The sequence below is a fragment of the Mya arenaria genome, chromosome 8 (assembly GCF_026914265.1).
Source record: "Mya arenaria isolate MELC-2E11 chromosome 8, ASM2691426v1".
Taxonomy (NCBI): Eukaryota; Metazoa; Mollusca; class Bivalvia; order Myida; family Myidae; genus Mya; species Mya arenaria.
The window spans coordinates 39,913,042-39,938,612 of record NC_069129.1 but is presented as its reverse complement, the minus strand read 5'-3'; the positions used below and the strand labels follow the sequence as shown (position 1 = coordinate 39,938,612).

The following is a 25,571-nucleotide window of genomic DNA, read 5'->3' as shown; positions in this document are numbered from 1 at the left end:
CAATTCAAGAGCCATAACTCTAGAGTGACTGGCGCATCATTATCGCGCATGACCGAGATATTCGGAACAAACTCCATATATCTAAGCTTGATGATGGTCGGACACAGCTTCTCGACTAACAGCGACATGGCTGGTGATCAAGCCAGGTCGAGATATACCGCCTATACACATTGTCCATATTTGGTAATTGTACACAACTCATAGAACTAGCGCGCTGACAAGACTTAGTTTGAGAAATTGAAGCAATTTTAAGCATTTAGTTCTGAAGTGACATGAGCGAAATTGCTGAAACTAGTCGATATATTCTTCCCAAACGCATGTTGTCATAGTTTGGTGATGCTCGGAGATGTTTTTCGAGTTAGAACGTGAGCAGCTCAATGAACGCCGCCCGCCGCAAGTGAATCCATTATCAACAATTCGTTGGGACGGTGACTGCATCTGTCGCCCGCATCCCATTATTTCGCAATTTAAACGGAAGCGGTATTTCATGTGGTCGCGAACAGAATACAGAACACCATTGTAAATGTAGAAATAACACCTGGTCGTGAAGAAGTCTTTTATTTCAATAGCCACAATTTTTATCACATTTATAGCTACAAATGTTTGACAAACTTGCTTTATTTTGGTGTTAAAAAAAAACAAATTGAACAAAGATAGTTCATTCTCCGTTGCTTTTTGAAACTGTTTTCAAGCACTCTACATCACTTGTTTTGACAGAGAGAAAAGTTTTTGCCCATTTTTTGTATCATTTTTAAGTCAAACCCTGTACGCGAACATATGGAATAGACCAAACAGCATTAAAATGGTTCGATTTAACTTACAGGGACAGCGGATGCGTACAGCGTGCACATGGAATACCGGCCTAAGACGGGCGTATAATAACTGGAACATTGTCTCAAAATCCAAATATACTTAATTTAAAGTGCACAAAATATACACATTGTAATCTGAGAGCCCATGACGTTATAGTTACGAACATGAATAGTAAGCTTGTCATTGGCCAGCTCTTTGCGTATATTGTAAGAAAATGTCAAGGTTACTGATGGCTATAACTTTTGTCACTGTCATCTACAGACCGCTGTTAAGAAGGACAATGCAAATTAGCAAATACCAGGGTAATATATAAGTCGGGGCAACACGGAGGACATAGTAGAAACCTTGCTCATGACCCGAATACCCTTTGTCAGTGTCACTATCGGCTCCACGGGGGGGGGGGGGCACTTTCACATTTTTACTTGGGGGAATACCCACAAACCCCCCTGCAAACATTATAACATTATAAGCCAAATAGAGTTCGGATCAGAGGGACGTGCGCAAGTCAAAAGGTATTACGCACCTAAATTACACCCCCTCTAACGTCGAATCCTGGACCCGCCCCTGAGTGTGGTATAAAAAGTTTGTTTTAACACTTGTTATGACCACTTGTTGATAGGATGTCTCTTGTCCCTATGTACTTAAACTTATATATACTGCCTGGTGTGAGGAATGTTATCAAGAAATACCATTTCCTGTTCACTTGGAGTATAAACAGTTGTGCGTCTCAAGGTAAGTGTGATCTGAAAAAGGCTAAGTGGCTTTTTCGTTTGCTTTGTCGACACTTCAGATATATTACTACTTCAAAACTAAACAAAATATTTATTAATCAGCATTTAAGATACAAATAGATACAGTTTTGTCCATAACTTATTGGCTATGTACACAGGATGATATTGTTGAAGTGTTTACTGAAACATCACAACAGAGAGTAATAAGGTAAACCATCCATCATACATACAAACAATGCTAATGTTTCATTTTACAATTGCATAATATTAAGTGTCAAAAGGTTTTCATGGACAGCCTTTTTATACAGACAGAATGTCATTTGAGAAACAAATTTTTAAAATTGCTTTATAATCATAGTGAAAATTTATTTTATTACCTCCCTTTAATATATCATATCTTAATATAAGCGTCAATATCGTGTTATTCAAAAATGATATTCAGGCAAAAATGACATAATGGTTAATCAATATAAATTAAACATAGCAATACTTTCCATGTTAATATCTAAAATGTACTACTAGTAACACATATTTGCATCCTAATGATGAATGGCTTACCTTAACAGGCTGGAATGTTTACAGAGACGTTTAAATATACATGTATAATATGTCATGAAGTCAGTTTGTGAAATTTTACAACATACCAAAACGCTTGTAGTTGTATTCAAGTTGCTGTTATTGTTCTTCATTTTTTTTTTATTAAAATAACATCAAAATCATTCATATATTGCACACATTTTCACAGATAACAGTTTTCAAAAACTCAGCATTTTTCATGAACAAAGTCGAGTGTCGAATCGTTGTTGTGGAATTCCATGTAATCGATGAAATGACAATGAACAACTTATAAAACTAAGGGTCTAAGGTCTAGAAACATTATGATCTCCCTGTGCCGTAGTTGGCCCCACCAGCTCGGATCATCTCTTCTCGGATTTTCTCGTATTTTACGTCGTGAAGATCGTCAAATAACATCTCGACGGCAAAGTTCTGGAAAAGAAATGCCTGAGATGAGTCTAGCTGCCGGAAATATGTTTCCACAAACCTTTGTACTATTCAGTACAGTTTATACATGGTTATTTCACAACGGAAGACGTTAAAAGCATCGTCGGATACGTCCGATTCACAAATGCCCTATGCTTCTTTGTGCTCCGTGGGCGATTTGGCTAAGTAATCATGAATCATTAAACAGGCAGTTTCATTGGTTTCGCAAAGAATCCTCTAAGGTAATCTGACTGTCATATATGCACAGAGACTCATACTAGTATTTTATCGTAGAAATATATTCACTCCTATGCACAGGGTGCAGAAGGTAGAAAATTCAGCTCTCTATATGCTTATCAAATAATCCTCACCATGAGCCAATTTCTGACCACTGTGCGCAAGAGTGTATTCAGGCGAAAGCTCGAATAGTAAATTAATCACTACAAATAATTTAAACTGCTACCTGGACCACTCGCCTGCGAAGACAACTGATATAACCTGGTTATTGGAGAGTATTTAATAACAGCATGCGATATTGGAAGACGAGTTGTTTCCCCTGCTTCATGCACCCTCATATATACCAGATTTTGTCAATTTTCCCACGGTATGTATGACGTATAAGGAAAGAAAGTACCGTGATTAACGACGGTGGTTTTGAATGTCGTATTTATTAATGAAAGAATAATACAATTATATCTCGCGTCTTTATATTTTACTACCTGTAATATAAGTACACATTCCCAAAAACCATAAAATGTACTTTTTTTCGAGATTGATATACATGTAAGAAAAAAATCTTACCAAGAAGACTTGTTTAACAAATGCCTTCTCTGTGCTCATTTTGGCCTTCTTCATGGCGGAAACGCGAGGGCCGACCCACATTATCAGTGCAAATTTCATTCGCTTGCTCATTTCATCACCAGTCTGGACTCGCAGAAACGCGTACACCCGTTCATCCTCTGGAAATAAGAAAACAACGATCTGTAAAACACAAGCATACCCATTCTAACCTGGCCGAGGAAATCGAGATTACCTTTTTGTGCTATGTATATATTGGGCCAATAGGGCCCAGTAACCATTTTGGCCTGGCCTAATTCGACCTACTATTGAACTTGTTGGATGTTTTAGGGAAAATATATACATTAAAACTAAGAAAAGAAGGCCGAATTGGACGATTGGGCCGAAATGAATCGGATTCTTCCGCAACCCATGTATTTCAGTTCACAATTTGCAGTTTGTGCTCATATCACGGATGTTATAAAGCACTTAAAAGTGAGTGTTTTTAACTAACGAGCAGTTGTGTGACATATGTTATCCTTTTATCAAATGTTGAAAGGATGTGGGGAACGTACTGCAAGTATTACTTATGAATTTCATACATACATGTACAAGTTAATGGTAACGTATATAGGCGGTTTATATGGCCAATCATGACGATCTTAATAGTTGAGGATTAAGAGTATAAATACAGCAAAAATACATTTAATACAGTGTTAAAAACTGTTTGTTTGAGGTTACCCGACCTACCCTATGTGTTTTCCCCGACCCTAACCCTTTTTATTGCATTGAGAGATAATTTTTATCATTTGTTTGATTGTTTCGTTTAAATGTTTAAAATGAAGCTTGAAACAGACATATCATTTATACCGCCTTTAAAATTTTATATTTGCTGTCACGAATCTATTACTAGTCGTTAGACTGAACGTTTCTCCCTATGGGCTAACTTTTGTAACGCCCCGCGCGATGTCGCGGTGTTTTTTCTCCCATTTGCGCTTTGATCTATACATAAGGAGGATGAATTAACATGTTGAGGATAATTTTAAAACTTGTATTGTTATACACTGAATTCAAATGAAGAACAAAGCCATTCGAGATATTTTCCTAACTCAGATTTCATCAAGAACGGTTTCATTAGGGCATACTCATATAATAATATTTCGGGTATTTAACAAATTTGTTCATGCTGAAAGTTAATTTAAAATTTAATATTTTGAAATATTTAAAAAAAAATAGTACATATAATTGTCCTTTCCAGTAGGAGGTCATAACCGGCACTTTTCAAATAATGCAAAATATATATGTACGTTATTTCTGTTAGCAAGTAGTAAATGAAAGTGCCTTTCTTAAAGAATATGTAACGAGATTAAAAGATCAACATCTACAATTATGGAGTCAAACTTGTTCTGAAAATATGAAACTTAATAAATTTTACATGTATATAAAATCGTGTTTAAAAGCAGAATTATATGTGAACTGTGTTACAGTTGATAAATTTCGTAAATGTTTAGCAAATTTTAGATGTTCATCGCATCGCCTTGCTATCGAAACAGGCAGGCATACCGGAATTGATAGGGACCATAGATTGTGTTTATATTGTAAAAATGTTGTTGAGGATGAATATCATTTTGTTATCAAATGTCCATTGTATAGAGATATAAGAGAAGTGTATATACCATCTAAGTATTATGTTTACCCTAGTCTTCACAAGTTCCATATTAATAGCTACAAAAAATGAAGAAATTTTGCAAAAAAATGCTATGTATTTGTATTATGCAGACAAAATTAAAGACAGTGTATCAATAGTTGATTAACATGTATGATGCCATATTAACAACTAATATTTTGTGAATTCTATGCTTGGTCAACTCCACGTTGTTTATATGTATTTATGTATGCATATCTGTATATGGGCCGGAGGCCTTCATACAATAAATATTTGAATTTGAATTTGAATCTTTTATGTATTGTTCGCGTTGGCGTACTGTTACGCATGCGTGAACGGAAACTATTATTTGAATGTTTTAAATTGCATCATTTAATTTTATTTCATGCTCAAAAGTAGTGCTTTATATTTACTAATGTAAACGAAACCGCGGCACTTAAATAAAATGCACAATTTATTGAGTGCATTGCAATTTCGATCACATTTGATAGCAGATTTTTTTTTATTTCAATTGCAACTGATAATTGTGTATTGTATAAGTTTTGATAACAAGAAATACAATAATTACTATTTATTAACAATACGACCACTATCATTTGATAAAGCCCGGGGCAGTGAAATTGGCCCAGACTGGACTCAATTATACCGATATATGTGTCCATTTATCGACGAAACCTCACATTATGATAATGACTCCGCTCTTCAAACAGGACAGGTGGACACACGTCTATGTATGATGATGATACTTGAATAATACGATGACCATTTCTGATTTGTCATCCTCTAATTTTCTTTTGCTGATGATTATATACATACTTAATGTTTTATTTTATAAAAGGAGATATTCTCACAAAACGCCGGGAAAATTGTTTAGTTCGGACTCTGTATTGGATTGTTATCAGAACTGTTTTAAATGTATATAGGCTTGCTTCTATGACGTACCATATTCTACAGAAGTAATTTCGTGTGCGTTGGATATACTCATCAAGAATAGACTCTCTAACAGACCTAAACCCATGTTCCACGCCCTGTCCTGTATTATCTTTTTAAGTTATTTCGTGCAGAGCTAAACATCTTCGCCGATGTTAAACCTTCAAAATGGATAGGAGTGCTCCTTACGAGTTTGCCTTACAATACCGGGGCCTAACCCCGCTACCCTGTCGCCCGATGAAGTCAATCACATAAGTAATTGGGACTGCTTTACCTCTTCGAATGACTTTTGTACAAACCCCATCCATGTCACCATTTTGAGTCGTCCGCACACACAACGGAGGCTGCAATACCTCTGCGAATGACTATTTACAGACCCCCATCCATGTCGCCCTTTTGAGTCGCCCGCACACACAATGGAGGCTGCAATACTCCTGCGAATGACTTTTTACAGACCTCCCCATCCATGTCGCCCGTTTGAGTCGCCCGCCCACACAATACGGCTGCAATACTCCTGCGAATTACTAATTTACGGACCCCCATCCATGTCGCCCGTTTGAGTCACCACCCACACAACGGAGGCTGCAATACCTCTGCAAATGGTTATTTACAGACCCCCATCCATGTCGCCCTTTTGAGACGCCCGCACACACAATGGAAGCTGCAATACCACTGCGAATGACGATTTTACAGACCCACATCCATGTTTTCCCGTTGGGTTGTCCGTACACCAACGGAGGCTGCAATACCTCAGCGAATGACTTTTTTACGGACTCCATACATGTCGCCCTTATGAGTCGTCCCCACACACAATGGAGGCTGCAATACTCCTGCGAATAACTATTTTACAGACCCCCATCCATGTCTTCCCTTTGAGTCATCCGTACAACAACGGAGGCTGCAATACCTCTGATTATGACTTTTTCACAGACCCCACCCTCCTCAACCTGACTCTTCAATTTTAGAACCCATGCTACGTTTCACGTACCTCCAAATTTGGCTTTCAGCTCATCAAACTCCTCGCCCATGCTGTCCAAACTGAGCGTGTTGGATTCATCGTACTTCAAACAGCACCTGGAATTAGAATTGTACACTTCACATTATGACCACATTTTATTTCATTAATAAGTACTATTCATTTTTTCTGGAACCTTTCAAAAAATGACAGTTTAATATTGAATGGACTTCTTTGATTCGTTTTACTGTTTTGAGAGTAAACCGCGAATAACAGACTTTTAACACTATTAATAAAACTCTTGTTCTAGGAATCAATCTTTTCACGGTGGAACGTTGGCATAGAAGTGACATGTGTGTTTTTGTTTGTCGTGGCCACGACTTACTACTTTATTCCGTAGACTTAGTCAGTCGTTGTCACGTCTTATAGATAACTAAGTAGTAGGAACGTGTAAGTCGTGAACCACGGCATAAACAAAGTCGTGGCCACGAGATAACTAAGTCGTGGCCACGAGATAACAAAGTCTTGGCCACGAGATAACAAAGTCGTGGTCACGAGGTAACTAAGTCGTGGCCATGAGACAACTAAGTCGTGGCCGCGAGATAACTAGGTCGTGATCACGTGATAACTAAGTCTTGGCCACTAGATAACTAAGTCGGGGCCATGAGACAACTAAGTCGTGACCGCGAGATAACTAAGTCGTGATCACGAGATAACTAAGTCGTGGCCATGACACAACTAAGTCGTGGGCCATGAGATAACTAAGTCGTGATCACGAGATAACTAAGTCGTGTCCATGAGACAACTAAGTCGTGGCCATGAGATAACTAAGTCGTGGACATGAGATAACTAAGTCGTGGCCATGTGATAACTAAGTCGTGGACATGAGATAACTAAGTCGTGGACATGAGATAACTAAGTAGTGGCCATGAGGTAACTAAGGCGTGACTACTAGACAACTCAGTCGTAGGGAACGAGTTAGTAGCTAGGTCGCGGCCACGAACAAAATCACATATGTCACCACTATATTGTTCCATGCCTTTGTGGTGCAACTTGTTACGAATTAGTTGTGCATAACATAAGTCAAACCGTTAATATTAATTCTTTGTAGCTAACAAGCACATATTTAGGAATGGAACAATTCGTCACATGATATAATTGACTTATTATTAATATTATCGGTAATTGCAAAACAAGTCTACATAACAGGGTCAGTGGCGGCCAATACCCCCTGCTAAGTGCTAGACTCTTTTGTTATAATTGTTCGTCGGTGCATTTTGATGTCATAATGCTTAAGGCAACAATTAAATTAGCATTTCTGTTAAAATGTTTTGGTTCGTCCCTTTGTACATTTAACCAGCCGAGATTTTGTCAAAACAAAAAAATAAAAATTACAAAAAATAATGCTAAACTAGAACGGTAACAACGTCTGGAGTCTATATATATATATATATATATATATATATATATATATATATATATATATATATATATATATATATATATATGTACTTTTTGATTTGGGGAGGGGTGGGGAACACATCAAAAAGTCTCCCAAAGCTTGCGCCCCCTAGTTTCAAATCCTGGATCCGCCCCTGCACTAACGTAGTTAAATATGTATCTGTTGTAATGTGTAACGGTTATGTACATATATGCATTCCATATACATAGTTTTACGTACATGATTTATGTATTCATTCATTGTTGCGGTGATATGAAAGGTTCGAATTTCAACTGCAGTACAAGTCAATGTTGTCAATGGTTTATGGAAATAGTGTTACCATGGACACTTAGTCAGATACATTGTATATACTTGTAAGTAAAATCGCAGGGGTGGATCCAGAATTAGGCTTTCAAGGGGGCGTACCTTAGGTTCGCGCATAATTGGTCATGCGCCCTTCTCACATAAACAAAATATATATAGTACTATATAACTATTGAAAGGGGGTTCGGCCCAAGAAATGTATGGGTTTTTTTAGGTTTAAATGGTGCATTTTGTTTTATTTTATTACCTTATATAACCGATAATGACATAGAAAAGATAACTTAGGAAAGATAAAAGAAATGTTGTGTCAGGCTAATGAGTGTAACGCTCATAATTAATATTATCGCATATGCCACCGTTTGTTCAGACGAACATTTAAATTACTTTTGGAGTGGTGTTTCTGGTATAGTGTCCGTAAACTTTAACATGTTTTATATCACAACGTTTGTTTTCATGCAGCAATTAAGATTGTACTGTTTCTAATGTTTTCTTCCTTGATCAAAGCATTTGCTTTTTTCTTTACTTATTACTTCTCCTTATCCCACAAGATTATCTTCAACCAAGCATAAACAAGACATAATGATAAAGTCAAGAAATTGTTTCCTTATGAAGTACCCGTCTGAGTGAACCATTTGAAACGTATTATAAACTTAAGCGATTAAAACGAACTTTTAAGTGGCGTTATTAGCCAACATAAATGGACAGACAGACGGTTATTTGTGTTTAAGATTACGCATAATCATAAAATGTTACAAGTACTAATGTCAATACATATGTCAGTCAAAACAAACATATTTTGTCTTGTTAGTCAAATATTTAATATAACTAATAACTAATCACATTTTACATGAATGTGAGTATAATTAATATGTATACTACTACTAAAACTATCGTATCAGTGGGCGTATACCTCACGTGATCAAATGTCGATCCTTTATGTAGATACTTAATAAAATACAAGAATAAAACAAAATAATAAATTTCATTTAAAACATATTCGAAAAACAGTCATGACTCAATAAACAACCTTAATCTGCAACCTATGTAAAATTCGTCTACAAAAAAATGATTCATTTCCTCTATTCAAATTCTTACCAGTTAGTTGCCGTTTCGTCATTTCTAACATCGTTGTACGCCTCAAGTATTTGCTCTTTATCATTCATCTTCGCCATGATTTCTTCTTAAAAATATGAACACACTATAAATCACAAAGAACTAATAAGTTTCTAATCCGTGTTCAAACCGTTTCGAAATTATTTTATAAATGTCCACCCATCAACTTTCACTTCCGACTACTTCGATCGCGTCATCCGATTGTGAGAGCGTACTTAATTGAGGGTCGACTTAAAAGCTATGGCTTCATTGGTTTATAATGGACTCGATCGCTACTTCGGTTGAATAGAGTTGTATTGTCGCATTTAATTTTGCATTGCGTCGATGTAACCGATATAACGATGATAATACCAAACAAAGCTTCCAGTATATAAACCAAGCTAACAAAAACGTGAACAAATGAACTACCTTGTATTAAAATAAAATAACAAGAGGGCAAAGCTGGCCCAATATCGCTCATCTGATTTGACTAAGGGCTCTAATAAATCAACGTTAAATCGTACGCCTCCCGCTCGTACGCCGCAGGTGAAACAATGTCAAAGTTTTTCATATAGTTAAAAGTAGCCCCCCCCCCTTGCAGCCATGTTTTTTTTAAGATTCAACATGGGATGAAGGAATACGAAAGCGGGTCACCTAAGGATCATTTCTTTGAAAATTATTTTGAAATCGTACCAGCGGATTCTGAGAAGATGATTTTCAAAGTTTACCATATAGACAAGTGAAAAGTAGCCCACCGCCTGGTGGCCATTTTTTTACGAATCAACACAGGGTGACGGAATTTGATACCGGGTGACCTTAGGAGCATTCCCGTGAAATCATGTTAAAATCGGGCCAGCAGTTTCCGGTTTTTCCTTTCTGCTGCCATGGCAACCAAAGTTCTGCATGGAAACTCTTTTACCGAAGGAATCTGGAAAATGATCACACAAGGGACATTCCTGTGAAGTTTGGTTGAAATTGTCCCTTTGGTTAAGAATATGTAATTTGCACTAAAATGTTTACGACCGACTTTCACTCAATCACCATAGCTAACGCTGAGCCCTTTGTGTTCAGACGAGCTAAAACTGATATCCTCAATATAACTTGTATGAAGTTCCTGAGTCCAAGCGTTCTTTAGTTATCGAGCCAGATGAAGTGTGACGTACGTACTGATGACAACAACTTGTTTTTCACCTGAATGTCACTGTCACCGTGAACTACTGACCTCCAAATAATTAGGGGTCATCTACTAATCAAGACCAACTAGCAAACCAAGAATGACGTTCCTAGGCCCAAGCGATCTTTTGTCATTCAGCGGAAACAGTTATTTTACCTTGTTGTCACAATGGCCTTTGACCTATTAGCGAGAACATCAATAGGGGTTATCTACTTGTCATGAACGACTGGCATACCGGAGTGCAAGCGTTGTTAAGAGGAAACAGTTTTGTTTTCTAACCTCTCGGTCACCGCGACCTATACCGCGACTTTGACCTACAGATCCCAAAATCAATAGGGGTCAACAACTAGTCCTGACCAACTGACATACCAAGTATTAAGTTCCTTGGTGCAAGCGTTCTTTAGTTATTCAACGGGTAACCGTTTTATCATCTCAAGGTATCTTTGACCTTGGCCGTTTGATCCCAAAATCAATAGGGTTCATCAACTAGTCATGACCAACTAGCATACCAAGTATTAAGTTCCTTGGTGCAAGCGTTCTTTAGTTATTCAACGGGTAACCGTTTTATCATCTCAAGGTATCTTTGACCTTGGCCGTTTGATCCCAAAATCAATAGGGTTCATCAACTAGTCATGACCAACTAGCATACCAAGTATTAAGTTCCTTGGTCCAAGCGTTTAGTTATTCAACGAGTAACGGTTTTATCATCTCAAAGTATCAATGACCTTGAACATTTGTCCTACTGATCCCAAAATCCATAGGGGTCATCAACTAGTCATGAACAACTGGCATACCAAGTATGAAGGTCTGGGATGCAAGATTTCTAAAGTTGTCGAGGGGAAATCATTTTTCATCTTAAGTTCACTGCCAACATATTGTTTTTTACCTCAAGGCCTAAATTTCTAAAGAATAATTACCAAGTGCCTGAAACATTTTGAGTGCAAACATTTCAAAAATTGGTAGGATAGTACCTATAACAAATCCTTTAATACTACCATTCTATTCCCAGAATAGTACAACCATCTGCTGAGAAAAAAAACAATTTGAGGGATGATTCGAACTTTATTAAGTGGTCATTGACAGGGGATATTACTGAAGCAGTGAGTTATATGGCATGGAATCAAATACTGATTATGTGAATATAACTAATGAACATGAATACAGTTAGAATTACAAGTGCATGTGAAGATATTGCACTTTAATGGGTGTTCATCAAATTCATTTTGTACACACAAAAAATAAAACTTGTCAATCATTTTCTAGATTTAAGAACATCAATCATTCAATGATTTCTAATTAAATACACAAAGATGGGTCAGATTATGTCAAAATGTAGGTTACTTTTCATTGGTGTTTAATCGTCCATTATAATTTTCAAGTACAATGCAAATTTGTTTCCAGGAAATAAATTCTTTAGTATACAAGACAACATTAAAAATGTTGACTACTCTGAAAAGCAACTCTGTCAAAACCTCCAAGAGCATTAATTAATTTATGTATTATAAATCTGATATTCTATCTTGCAACATAAATAATTAACTTCAACTTGAACAATAAAAAATTGCAGTTTATGATTAACTAAAATAATATTCAGATCTCGTGTTAATTAGATGATTAACAAACAATTAAACTACACATTATTAAATTGAAACATCAATAAATCTTACACTGCCGTGACTTGAAACATTTTACAAAGTAATTTCATTTCCATAGCTGTTAATAGAAAAACAGAGAAAAACACAAAAGTAAATAGTATTAAAATGAAGTATGAAAATATAGAAATAATCACAGACTGGTATCATTTGTTGAGACAAAACAATCATGTTTGTGTCACGTGCAAAGTTACACCATTTATTTGTTCAATTACGAATACATTATTATATATTTTGTACAGGTGTGAAAAAAAAATCAATATGAAAACTGACTAATAAAGTACATCAACCACAAAGACTTCAGTAACATTTGTCTTGATGATAATTTGATTATATGATTAAATCTGATCTGTATAAATTTTTTTATGTGAAATATAGGTCACAATCAAATAAATTAAAGGCTTCAGTCCACAATCATTATGGCTACAGTCCACCATCATTTCAGCAACAGTTCACCAACATAGTGGCTACAGTCCAGTATCATTCTGGCTGCAGTTTGACCTTCTTTAGCGAGGGGACATCATCCTCGACCTCCATACACTCTCGCTCCCAGATAACACCTGGCGGGGCCAGCCCCTGGAGCAGGGGGTTTGAAGACTTTGCACCAAAGAGGATGTTTAGCAGGGCTGGTCCATAGCCTGTAGCCCTGTCTCCCTGAATAGGAATAATGGGAAACTTTAAACAACTTTCTGGTAACAATTAGGCATTTGCTCACCTATTCAATCATACTAATTTCTATTTCCTTAAATAGAGAACATAATTTCATGTTCTCATTAAATGTTCAAGGACAGTGTGAACCAAACTGCAAACGTTCGCCGCAAACATGTTTACTGAACGCACTGCAGGTTTCACAACAATTCCTTTCTTCATATCAACTAAGATGACCACTTAAGAAAGAGTTCTAGAGCAATCACTCACGATATGTGCTGGTGCTGCCATGTCAACATGAAGCCACACTCCAGGAAAGTCAAAGCCCAGGTGGGAACCAATGAAGAGACCTGCACAGGACACCTGTGCATTGCCACGATCCTGAAATAATACCACAATATCGTTGTGAGTTACCGAAGAATCAAATGTTTTAGTATTGCAGCTCCAGGGGGTGCACATATTCTGAATCTGCAACGGTTTAAGTGAAGTTTTGAAGTCTGATATGCAAGATGGCGGCAAAACAATGACAAAATAGGATTTTCGGAACCAGTATTCACCTGGTAAGAAGTATAAAGTATATATATTTAAAACATCATGACGCGCATTCGGCTCTACAATTACCATGCCTCCCTCAGCTTTTCATTATATGCTTCTAGGTTACGGAATATAAAAGTTCTGGAGGAAAACCTTCGACCAGTCTGTTGTTTACAAATGTGGAAAGCGAAAAATTGATACTTTTAAGGACGTTTAAACTCCAAAAACACATTTTATTGCAATGGTTTCTCCTTTAACATTATTAAAATGTGGTATCTTAATTTCCTGACAAATCTTTGCTGTACAAAAGCCTTCATGGTAATTTTTTTGGTTTAACCACCTAAATGTGTGATGATAACAGTTCAACCACCTTTTGGCATCTGAGCTGAAAGAACGAAAACAAACTGTGTGGCAAATGAAACTTGTGACAAACGTTCCATAATATTATACTACCACGTGTTGAATACTTTCTATAAAAGATATGTTTTAAAGCGATTTATTTGTCTATTGTTTACTGTCGATATAAATAAAATGTGTATTTCATTTTAAGTTACTTTTAAATAGTGTAAGGTTACCACTGTAAATTACTGTTGCTTTTTTATAGAACGTTTCAAATGAAAACATTTAAGTCGCGTTCATATGAAGTACCACAGGACATCGTAGCAATACACAAGTTTTCATCAAATACATGTATACATTTTTTAAATGCATCTTTATGTAAGTAAGATTATAAACATACTTGATATAAAATGGAGCAACACAAATATCCATTTGACCATTATTAAAAATAGTGGAAAATTATTTTACTTTATGTAATTAATTCTAGCTCTCAGTTCCATTTCCTTGCTTGGAACCAGTACTTCCGTACTATTTTGATAGAACAAGATATTGTTGCCTTGATAGGCTCGAGCTCAAGAACCCTTTCATGAGAGGCAGGCCTCCATACCAACAGATCACTCTCAACCTCTGTTGGTCTAGCACATCAAGGAATGCCTGTAAGACTATAGTCATTGTGTGAATTTATAGAAGGACTTACTACAGTTTTGCATGCATCCCTAGAGTCATGAAGTTTTCAAGCTAAAAATTACCACCCAAATGCTTAAAACACTCTATATTCTGTTGACAAAACTACGTACGGCAACAGAGTTCTTCATGTCAGCCACTGTACTGCTGAATTCTGGGAAGTGAAGCTCCGGTGAGTAAGGCACCGGATGCACGAGATCTCCAGACACCTGTCCAGCCTTCACACATGCCTGCTCCCAGTCCTCGTTGTTAGCCACAAGACCTGCGTGGTACTTGCCTGCATGGTTATAAGGGGAAAGAGAAATGTTATACATATATTGTGCAGTATGACCAGGTTTCACTGAATCAGCAAACAAATTATATTTATTCATAGAAAGACCAAAATTTTACACAAGTCAGTAACTGACATCATTTCATACTAATGTTTCAGCTCAATTTTGAAGACAGCTATAAGATGGTATTGATGACTTTCAAATTTCAAGAGGCAAAGAGAAAGTACCATGGTTCTTCTTAGATGAGAGGTGGAGACCTTACTCACTAGACCACTCTCACTCTTAAAGGTTAAGAAATACGTCAATTTTACGATGTCTCATATAAACTGATATCCATCGAAACATGTACTGTACTCAATGTCATTATTTCATAATGGTATACAGTAAGTACAGAAATATTGCTTTTTCTTTTTCCAAGGGTACCCAAAGCTCATTGTAGTAAAATTTGAAGGATATTATCCACTCACCACACGCTATTCCCTGTGCACCAGTCAGGGTTGCCATGTCAACCACAATATCTGCCTTTAAGTCCTTCGATGCAAAGGCTACCTGTATTTAATAAGTAAAAATAATGACTACAATTTTTGTTTGCTAAGCACTTATGAAGATCTGCCTGCGTCCATTGTCTGCATTATGGCTTGACCCAACCATGAAGCCTTCATCATCATGACTTTAACTATTTTATAAATGGCATAAGTGACATGAGATAGAAATGACTACAATTCCAGTCAAATCCAGATATAAGAAAATTTGAAGAAACAGAGCTAGGAACAAGGAGGTGCATTGAGATAACCCAGCTATTGTATATAGACCTCTTGCATCTTCAACCCCCTTGATACAATGTGATACAACTTGCCTGGCGTTGAACCATTACTGAGTGCCATCCCACCATATGGCATTTTCCCAGTATAACTTTTTAATGTACATCCCCAGGTAAGGGAGCTACTGGTACCATAATTTAACTTCTTTCAGTATGACACGGCCAGAGTTTGAACCTGTGACCTTCCGCTCCTGAAGCTAACACTCAACCACTAATCACTAGGCCATAGGGGCGGTCAGTGTACACAGACTGATATGTTATATGTTAAATTACAAAATGTGTTATCCATAGTATCTATAGAATGGCTAGAATGTAGAATGTTATAATTATTTTCCTTGTCAAATACATGTATATTGTTAACAAAAGCAAAATACCTAGTCTTTAAAAAAATATTATTCTGTATGAATCATTGTAATCGTGAAATTATTTACATTAAAGAAGAATAGTATACTTATCATGATGTATAATTTAAACGGCAGTCATCATTTTCATTAATATTTGCAATTTCATCACTGCTACTTCATAGGTTTGTAAACAGATACTGATAGTAATTATATTACAAGGAAAATCTACTGAGTATAACTTACCCCATCTCCTAGAACCAGACGTCCCTCAGCATCTGTATTGTTGATTTCTACAGTTCTGAAAATTCCTTTGTACATGTAGGTTCACTATAGTTTATACAAATTAATTTTTAGTTCAGTTGTAAAGACAGCTAGATGCTGATGTGAATCACCCTTGAGTCCTTATTCCAGGGTGGAAACCAGTACTGGTGTCGTTTTTATTGAAAGGCCAAGAGGAAACATGCCCCTGGTACCTCTTGGGTGCAAGGTGGAAACCTTAAAAATTGACAAAATATGTCATTTATGTCTGATTTTATGTGAAATTTCGAGCAACTGGTTTACTGGTAACTTTATATATGATGTACTTTTCTTTATTCATTTTTCATATTAGTAACAAGTAACCAAATACCTTTCAAATAATACCAAAATTGTAAGGGGTCAGCAGGCATCAAAATTTAACATTAAGGTTAATGGAAGAATCAGAGAACTAGCTTATTTATGGGTCTGATTCCTTTTTTAAAGTGTAAAGTAAAGCAAGTGTGACGTGGAGTGAATGCCAGGCAAGGGATTAACTTATAGTATACAATTATCTGATCCAGACTAATGGGCTAATTTCACATTGGCACATGACCACTGGTAAAAATATAACAAAGTTGCATACGATTATCTTCAATGGTTATTAATATAGCCAATTTTAAGCTTTTCAGTGACTTTTCTATGGTGCATTACTTGACAGTTAATTTAGCCGGAGTTATCGGCCTTGCTATACACTTGTCAATATCTTCCTTTGCAATATGTGGACCAAGTTTCAATAAATATCTTGAATCAGATAGGAGTTAAAGCCAAAGTTAACACATGATAACAATGCCGCCTATGCCACCACCAACACTTTGTCACAACCACAATACAGTCAAAACCTGGTCATATGGCCACCTGTTTTAATTGGCCACCTGTATTATCTGGCCTCTCCAAATTCCTAGATTTTTTTCTTCTTCCAAAAACAAAATATAAGGAACTATTAAGTAATAACAAACACAAATTGAGCAACCTTATTTGCACACAATGAACTATGATTGCTTACTTTCCTGAGTAAAGTGTAATGATATCATCAGGGCGGAGGGCTTTCGGCCCGACAGCATTCTCAGCCAAGCAGAATAAGACGTGCAAGTTCTCTGTAAAACCCTGTAAATATAGACAGAAAGAAGTATGTTTTAACATACACAAGCATCATTACACGAGGGTGACCTGAACGACAAACTATAGTACATGTTTCCTATTAAATACAACGGAAAATACAAGGACAAGCCAAGTAACCGAATATTTAACAATATTCAGAGCACAACTTCCAAGGCCTTACAGACACTTAATGGGAAACTCACTATGTCAAAATACAACAAGAACAGATAACATATGTATAAAGATATCTTTTTGTTTTCAATTTTTTTTTCCTCCAAATTTTTTATATACATTTTCCGGTGAAAAACAAAATCATGTAAAACAGAAAAAAGGTACAAATATGTTTATTTTACCCCATTGACAGACTATTTGTATACAGTTTTATAACTAAATTTCTTGATCACAAGCAATGCTATAATAGCTTATAACTCCCTCAGTTACAAGTTGGACATTTTACTGTTTCTCCATTCATGTCTTTATGTCATATTAGGAGGAGAACAATATAACCAATTTTGTAGGGAAAATATGATTTTGGGGGGAAAAACAGACTTTTTTGCCTGTAAATGGCACCAAACTTCAGGTTAAAGACACATTGTTTGGAAAGACGAAGATATGAGTTATCATCTTCTAACTATTCATTAAACATGTATTTCAACCATACCATCTTAACAGCAAGGTAGAAGGCTCCCAACATTGCTGCAGCCCCACCACAGTCTGTCTTCATGGTACACATCCCCACCTGAAATGAAATATTTGAGAATTTGAATGTAGAGTACTATGAATACAATTTAATTTGATGACTGGTTTATTTGTCCTGTAGGTAAATACAGTAAGTGATTAACTACAGAATTTCTTATGGAATACCTTGCGGCAAGGTGCGGAAGAAAAGCGCTGTTCATTAGTACCAAATAAAAGCCCTCCTTACCTAAGCAATGCTTTGATTTTAAAGTGATTTTGTTCATGAATAGATTAAGACATAGTTTTTACTATTAATTTTATATGCAGATTTTCTACCCAATGACCAAAATCAAGATTGTTCTCTCTATGTAAGAAATATTATAATTATGATGAAAATATTAATATGATAATATGAATAACTTATTCCTAAAGCAAAATGGTCGCATCTTGAATTATAAGGAATGGTATCAGAAAGGTGTTAAGTTTTGAACACATTAACGATTATAGAACCAATTCCTGGTACAGATTTGACGAACTCGGATTTCTGCATGAAATTAATGAACAAGATTTCCTAGATAACCGAACATTTGTGAGTTCTATACCAGCCTCATTAAAAACAAAACTTGATGAAACTATCAACAAAACACCACAAGATAAATAAACTGACAAACTACTAAAATTGAAACAGACGCATAAGTTCCATTATACATTACAGCAGAGATAATCTTAAACCACCATCTGAAGCTAAATGGCGACACTTCCAAAAATGTTTCAAAATTTGGATACAGGCAAAACTATAGAACTACAATATACAGGTCTCTTCACACCTTGGATTTGATGCAAAGGCCACCAGTGTCAAAAACGATGCCCTTGCCGACCCAAGCAACAGTTTTCTGGGCACCATCTGGGGTGTGGCTCAGGTAACATAGGGCTGGGGCATGCTCCGCTGCCTTACCAACATTGTATATACCTGCAGAAACAATAGACAATCTCTGTGAGATATTTCAGTAAGAAAATTACCCCGTAATAATGATGAATTTTATTCATTTTATTTATTTCAGTTAGCTATGTTTAAATGAGTAAGATACGACTGTTTAAAAGCAAGCAATTTACAATTAATCCATTCACTCTATGGAAACCTTCTTTCCAGCTAAATATTATTATTTGTCCTTTAAAGTTCAATGAATGGGAAACAATTTCTTGTGCTTATGAGGAGAGTACATGATACATGCTGGTATCAATACTTATAAGTGTTGTGAATCAGACCAACTTTTTACTAGGAATCCAAACAATCAATGTTTGGTTAACAATTGTTTTAATTCATACATGTATAAACACCTCTTATTTTGCAAAACGGCTATTGTAAAACATTTACTATAGATATCTTATGCATTATATACCATAAAATGAGGGTAAATATATTTGAAACTGAATTCTTGGGAATTTATTAGTGTTTAAAAAAAAAAGATATGGAGACGAATCGTTGTTAAAATTGAGAAAAACAGCCTTGCAGGTAATTTTAATAATCTATTACCGTAAATGACTGGGTATTAGACACAATTTTTTCCCTCAGAATTTGATGTTAAAAATGCCTGCGTATAATACCCAGTAACAATTTTTTTAACTTTTTTTCTGAGGCCGATTTCAAGCCGAGAGTTTGTTTAGTTTTATGTAGAAAGGAATGTTACTCACGTCATATTGATCGAGTATATACAAGTTAAAACGGCAGATGAAGATCAGGATACGGTATATCGTAAGACGTTAATAATTTAAACAATTAAAGTTTTTCAATATAATTTTGAATAATAAAATGAATTGAACAATAATTAAACATGCAAATAAAAAGCAAAGTTTCGCACTGTCAAAATATTTTTTGTCAGTTGTATGATAAGGTGTGAAAAAATTTTGTTCTGTTTAACATACCAATACTACAAATTGATGTGACAATGGTCTTGTTTTCTTCACACATTTATGCGAACTTTATTGTTTTCTGAAGGTGTTTACATTTTGAGAACAAACCCGTACAATATAAGGTTTATGCATAACTTAACTTCATTCTCGACAGGTTATCGTTTATGATATACTGTCAAAAAGAAATCTTACATATTTTCATAAAAGGCACCTTTCAGTGCTATCCTAAAACAAATCGTCACAATCAGTTCTTTTAAGTGCCTTTCCTAACATAAAACGAATTAAAATGAAACACATTTTGCATTATCATTGTATGGTTTTAAAGATAACCATCGCCATTTTCACGAAAAAAATATTTTTTGTCACTGTCAACAAACATGGTGGCCGAAATTGACAGACATTTTTGACATATTTTCTATGCGTCCTTTAACCCAAAACATAGATTAAACGTTTTTTTCTCAGATTTTTCACGGATTGTTTTGTCTGCGTCTAATATCCCCTATCGTCTTATACCCAGTCATTTACGGTACGCCAAAATCACTATCAATCGATGAAAAATTTGACCTTTTTAATCATAATCAATCATTGGAACAACACTTATGTACATGATACAATTTGTGATGTTAGGATACATCAAAATGATGGAAATGTCTCCATCAGTAATGTAGCTCATTTCAATGAAACAGCTTCCATGTATGAACTGATCCTCACCTCCAAGCCCCATGTCAAGGCACTCTTCTCCCTGGATCACACGAGGCACTATACCCAAATCCTTCCCCACTGCACGCACTTCCTGGTAAACAAACATTTACATCATTAGTTATGTAATGTTTGAGTTTTTTATTTAAGTAAATCTCATGAACCGCCCAATAATTTTTTCTGACATATTAAAGCAGTAAGTAGTATTCGTTCCTTAAATAACATTGTTATCCTTTAACAAATCTTTTCAAATTTTGAATTCCCATTTTGATCATGATTTAATCAACTACAGCTGATATTTGGATTGTTACATTTCGTGTAGCTAGCATAAAGATCATATTGCACAACATCGATGGTTAAGTGAAATGTTGTCCATTTAGCGCAGTGGTTAGTGCACTCACTTCTCTCCAAGGCAATCAAGGTTTGATTCCCCGCCTGGGCACAAGTTAGTTTGGTTAGTGGTCATCAAGCTGGACAAATGGGTTTTCTCCGGGCACTCCAGTTTCACCCACTTCACAAGACCACATTCTCATGCAACATCGAGCCAATGAGAGTGACTTCATATAAGTTTTTAATAACTTTCACAATGATTGTAAAATATATAATGTTTAAACTAACGTTTAAACTAAGTGAAATGTATCTTTACACATGCAAAGCATATTGAACAATCAAACTAAATAATTTTTAGTACCACAACAAAATATCGAACAAGCGATTGAACAATAAGTTAGTTGATAAGATGGTTACTCGGACGGTGAGACTTCAATACTGGTACCTCAATGAAAGTGTCCGTGTGCATGTCAGCACATGGCATGTCCACAATCTTGGCTGTCAGTCTCACACCATGAGCCAAAGCTTCTAGACAACTCAGATCGGAGTTACTGAGAGGCTTGTTATCCTCCCCAACAAGGAGGAACTCAACAGTTACGGTTCGTCCTATGCTGGGCGCAGTACTCTTGGCATTGAACAGTGGCAGCGTACGAGCCATTGCTCCGGTGAGAGCAAATATGTCTCTCTTCTCACAAACAACCTGTGTTAAACAGAGAACATAAAATACAACTACAAATTAAAATACAATTTGTATATTAAAAGACTAATTTAGAAGTTCAGACATGTGTAATCTTAAGTTGTATTTGTATGTCTGTAATCTAATAATATTTCATATAAGCAGATTTCAAGCCAAACTATTACTTACACAAATGATTAGGCCTTCAAAATCAATTCCACTTAAGATTTAACGAAAGTAAGAACATGAGATGCACTTTACAGTATATTATTTAAAGAAAACTTCTACAGTATAAAGAAGCCACGCTAATATTTGACCATAGAAAATGTAAGTTAAACACCCACCACAACAAATTCATCACCGCCTGCATAACACGACTTGACAAGTTTATATAAGGAGTGAGATCGGGAAGGTGTATTGTGCCTGCTACACTTGATGGGCAGAGATGCTACCGTGGCGTTGTTCAGCCACATGGAACATGAGTCTGTCGGAGATGGATGGAGGCTGCTCACTGCTGCTTGGAATGTCTGGAATAAAAACATAGGAAACAATGTAAAATGTTTTCAATACATTCCAATTTATTCAAAATTCAAAGTCAGGCCTTTTAAAACCATATAGCAGTGTTCTCAATGAGAACTGGCTGCTGGCTAAAATTTAAAATGGTTTAAAATGGCAATTGGGTTGGTTCAAATTTGATAAATTAGTGAATCTTAAGTAGAATAAGTAGAAGCTGGTCGGTTACATTACTATTTGAGATGTTCAACCCAAACTTATTTTTAATAGGAGAATAATGATTTTGTAATTGTGAAAATAAGACACAATTTAGTACCATTTGGAATATTGAGCATCAGAAGTCAGAGCATCATGTCACTTATTATAATTAATAATTTTGTAAACAAGAACACTTCTTATTTATTAGCCATGCAGTTTTACAAACACAATACTTAAAGTTTGTTCAAATGAACTAATTAAAACACATAATATGAAGAGAAAAAAATGTTGCCTTAATTGCACTCCTGAAGCAGGGAAATTTCTCAAAATGCCTATGCTCCTGGAAGACCCAGCATTGAAATCCCTTCAAAAAAAATCTGTTCATGTCTGATTCAACGGCCTGTGAGTGTCAAAATCCTGCCTGTCAAGTACCACCGGGTGTCTTAAGTCCCCATTATAAGTATGCCCTCCATCTCCCCATCCCGCCTGCCTCTGGAGGGGTAAAAATTTAATAGATGCATAAAAAGTTCAGGACTGGAAATTTCAAGCAATCTGTACCTCTTCATTCACTCTTGGCTGCAGCTTACAAGAGACATGTTCATATTTCAGGGTCTTCAGGTGTTTCAGTTGCCCGACAATCAACACAGCATTGTTCTTTGGGTCGGAAGTGGACAGGTTCCCTGAGAATTTCAGGTTGGCAGCCATGGTGTTGCCTTTCAGTCAGAATCACCTAGAAGGCAAAACAACAATTAAGGCCATAAGAAATGATGCTGTGGTTCCTGTTACAAATTGATAACAGGCTAGGTATGTAGGGAAAACATTTTATCTTGAAAACTTATTCAATTGTGTACAAAGTGAATATTGTTGTTTTGTTATCAAATTAAGTACACATTTTGACATGTTGCCAGGAAAGTAACACAATACAGATTAACTGTATGACCTTGTACAAAAAATGTAAAATGGTTTATCCTATAATAATAACAAATTATCATTTTTTATACTCATATCTTTTTACTTTTACCAAAAAATCTAATATGGGTTGGAAAACAAAAATAAGGTCAGTCAGGTCACTGTAACAACACAGGGTTCAAATTTAGACTCACATACTTGCAAAATGCACACAACATTTGCAAATTGCGAGTGACTTTTATTCAAGCTCGCAAAATTCTGCGAGTGACTTTTTCTAGAGGACAAAATGTTAAAAACAAAAGTAGAATAAACATGAATTTAACTCCGCTACGTAGTGGAGTGTAAATAGCTTATAAATGGAATGTTTACACTACCAGTATTTTTATCTAGGCTAAGAACAGACTGATCACAAAACTGACAAATAAAATACCCCAAAACCGTTTGAAATGTCATGGGTAAGAACCAGGCAGGCCAGTCATTTTCATCAAATAGAGTTCTGTGCTAGTTTTTCGGCTTTCATGGGCTGGAGACCGACACTAGCACACTTACATGTATCAGAACAAGTCTACTAGCATAAGGCCTAGGTAGTCCGTATAATCAGCTTTGAACAGAGTCATTCACAATTTTGGATTTTGGTGACTCTTAAGTGGAAAAAACATGAAAGTCCAAACGTTAAAAAAATTCAAGAGGCTGTGGGCCTGAACCCCAAATGACTCTCTTTACGTATCTCATAATGTTAATTTTCTGTACACAAAGGTTACTGAACATCTAGTAAATACATGTAAATTAGCTTTTATAAATACAATTGATGAAAAGCATAGTTTGATGACAACTATATTTTTTCCAGCGTTGCCTAAAACTGTTTGGTGTTCCTAAAAATGTGTTCGTGAACACTTCCATTATTTATACCAGTAGAACCTGCAATTTAATGGTGGTGTGTAACCTACATATCTGACTTCCCCGTACCGGCTACAAATTGTAAAGAAGCATTTCTAGTTATTTTCTGATAGAGCTTGATTAGTGTGATATGTAGATACAAATTGGTTTGTAACAAATTAAGCTTACGTGCAAGTGGTGTGCTGTTATCTTTCGAAATGGAAAAATGACTTGAGAGGCGAGAGATCTATAATGGTATAGTAAATAGAAATCACCGTATATGTAAGACGAGCGTATATTTCTACACACCATACTTAGGCTTGCATATTTTGTGTTTTTTATCATGATTAAAATTAAGTCTTCCGGGGCTGGTGACAATAGTATACACTTATGAACGAAAAAGGTGCAAAGTAGCTCTTACCAGGGTATCATTCTGTCCGTGCACTATACCCCACAGTCTTAAACGAATAAAACTCACCGAGGTCGACGTCCGTTTTTTGTATATTTGTATATATGCCTCTAGATGATATAAGATAAACAACTATATATGGCTACTGTACCTCATATTTTTTATTTAAATCAAATAGCTCCATATAGTACAGTTGTTAAGTTTATTGATAAAAAAATATATATACATGTATATATATGTAATGCCATACGAAACAAAAATCATTTACATTTTACCACATCAAATTGCTGTTTCATCCTTAGGATTAAACTCATTTTTGTTTTCTTCAGAAAATGCAGAAAAAAATGTTTTAATTTGTTTTAAGCAACTACTCCCTTTTTCCGCATGTTAAAACAGGTATTTAAAATGAATATTGTGTGGGGTATTTTATATGGCATGCACACTTAGAATGGGGATTTTTTTTGTAATTGTTCATAAATATCATAAGAACGACGGAAATACAAACCAGGTCTGTGTAGATATTAATAAGAATAGTTAGAGCACTGTTTTTGCATGCGCCCACTCCTGTTTGCCGAAGCTAGAATGATTTAGTGGCCAATTTGATAGTTTTTTTTTTTTTGTAAAATATTCTCCCTTTCGTCGCCTTTGTTACTGACAACTTCTTCATTTCCTATCCGATTTCCGATTGATTGTTTTGCGAGTGAGCGTACTGAATAAAGAACTTTAAATAGCGTACCACGCACCCCACGTCTTGAGAACCGTGAGAACTCATTAAGCTCCTGAATTCCACATACCACAAA

The 25,571-nt window shown here is 35.8% G+C and overlaps 2 protein-coding genes across 2 annotated transcripts; both read right to left on the bottom strand.

Annotated features, from left to right (window-relative positions):
• Nucleotides 1-1,623: 1,623 nt before the first annotated feature.
• Nucleotides 1,624-9,930, bottom strand: LOC128243679 (coactosin-like protein). Its single transcript, XM_052961578.1, has 4 exons — nt 9,714-9,930; nt 6,887-6,972; nt 3,327-3,484; nt 1,624-2,531 (listed from the first exon to the last, which is right to left on the bottom strand). The coding sequence occupies exons 1-4, from the start codon at nt 9,788-9,790 to the stop codon at nt 2,421-2,423; spliced, it is 432 nt and encodes a 143-aa protein (XP_052817538.1). The 5' UTR covers nt 9,791-9,930; the 3' UTR covers nt 1,624-2,420.
• Nucleotides 9,931-11,933: 2,003 nt separating this feature from the next.
• On the bottom strand, nt 11,934-24,646 carry LOC128244950 (probable aminopeptidase NPEPL1). Its single transcript, XM_052963117.1, has 13 exons — nt 24,552-24,646; nt 23,136-23,307; nt 22,211-22,393; nt 21,636-21,890; nt 20,873-20,954; nt 19,078-19,220; nt 18,234-18,311; nt 17,478-17,578; nt 16,421-16,475; nt 15,481-15,562; nt 14,855-15,018; nt 13,455-13,565; nt 11,934-13,190 (listed from the first exon to the last, which is right to left on the bottom strand). Exons 2-13 carry the CDS (start codon nt 23,280-23,282, stop codon nt 13,017-13,019), a joined length of 1,575 nt encoding a protein of 524 aa, XP_052819077.1. The 5' UTR covers nt 23,283-23,307; nt 24,552-24,646; the 3' UTR covers nt 11,934-13,016.
• Nucleotides 24,647-25,571: the final 925 nt, after the last annotated feature.

Bases quoted from the DNA above. Each gene is read 5' to 3' on its own strand.
- LOC128243679 (XM_052961578.1), bottom strand. From the start codon at position 9,790: ATGGCGAAGATGAATGATAAAGAGCAAATACTTGAGGCGTACAACGAT. The intron at 3,485-6,886 runs GTACGTGAAACG...TCTTATTTCCAG, and splicing joins GCTGAAAGCCAAATTTGGAG to AGGATGAACGGGTGTACGCG. The intron at 2,532-3,326 runs GTAAGATTTTTT...TTTCTTTTCCAG, and splicing joins TTGTTAAACAAGTCTTCTTG to AACTTTGCCGTCGAGATGTT.
- LOC128244950 (XM_052963117.1), bottom strand. From the start codon at position 23,282: ATGGCTGCCAACCTGAAATTCTCAGGGAACCTGTCCACTTCCGACCCA. The intron at 20,955-21,635 runs GTACCAGTATTG...TTTGTTTACCAG, and splicing joins ACACGGACACTTTCATTGAG to GAAGTGCGTGCAGTGGGGAA. The intron at 13,566-14,854 runs GTACGTAGTTTT...GTATTATTTCAG, and splicing joins ACATGAAGAACTCTGTTGCC to GATCGTGGCAATGCACAGGT.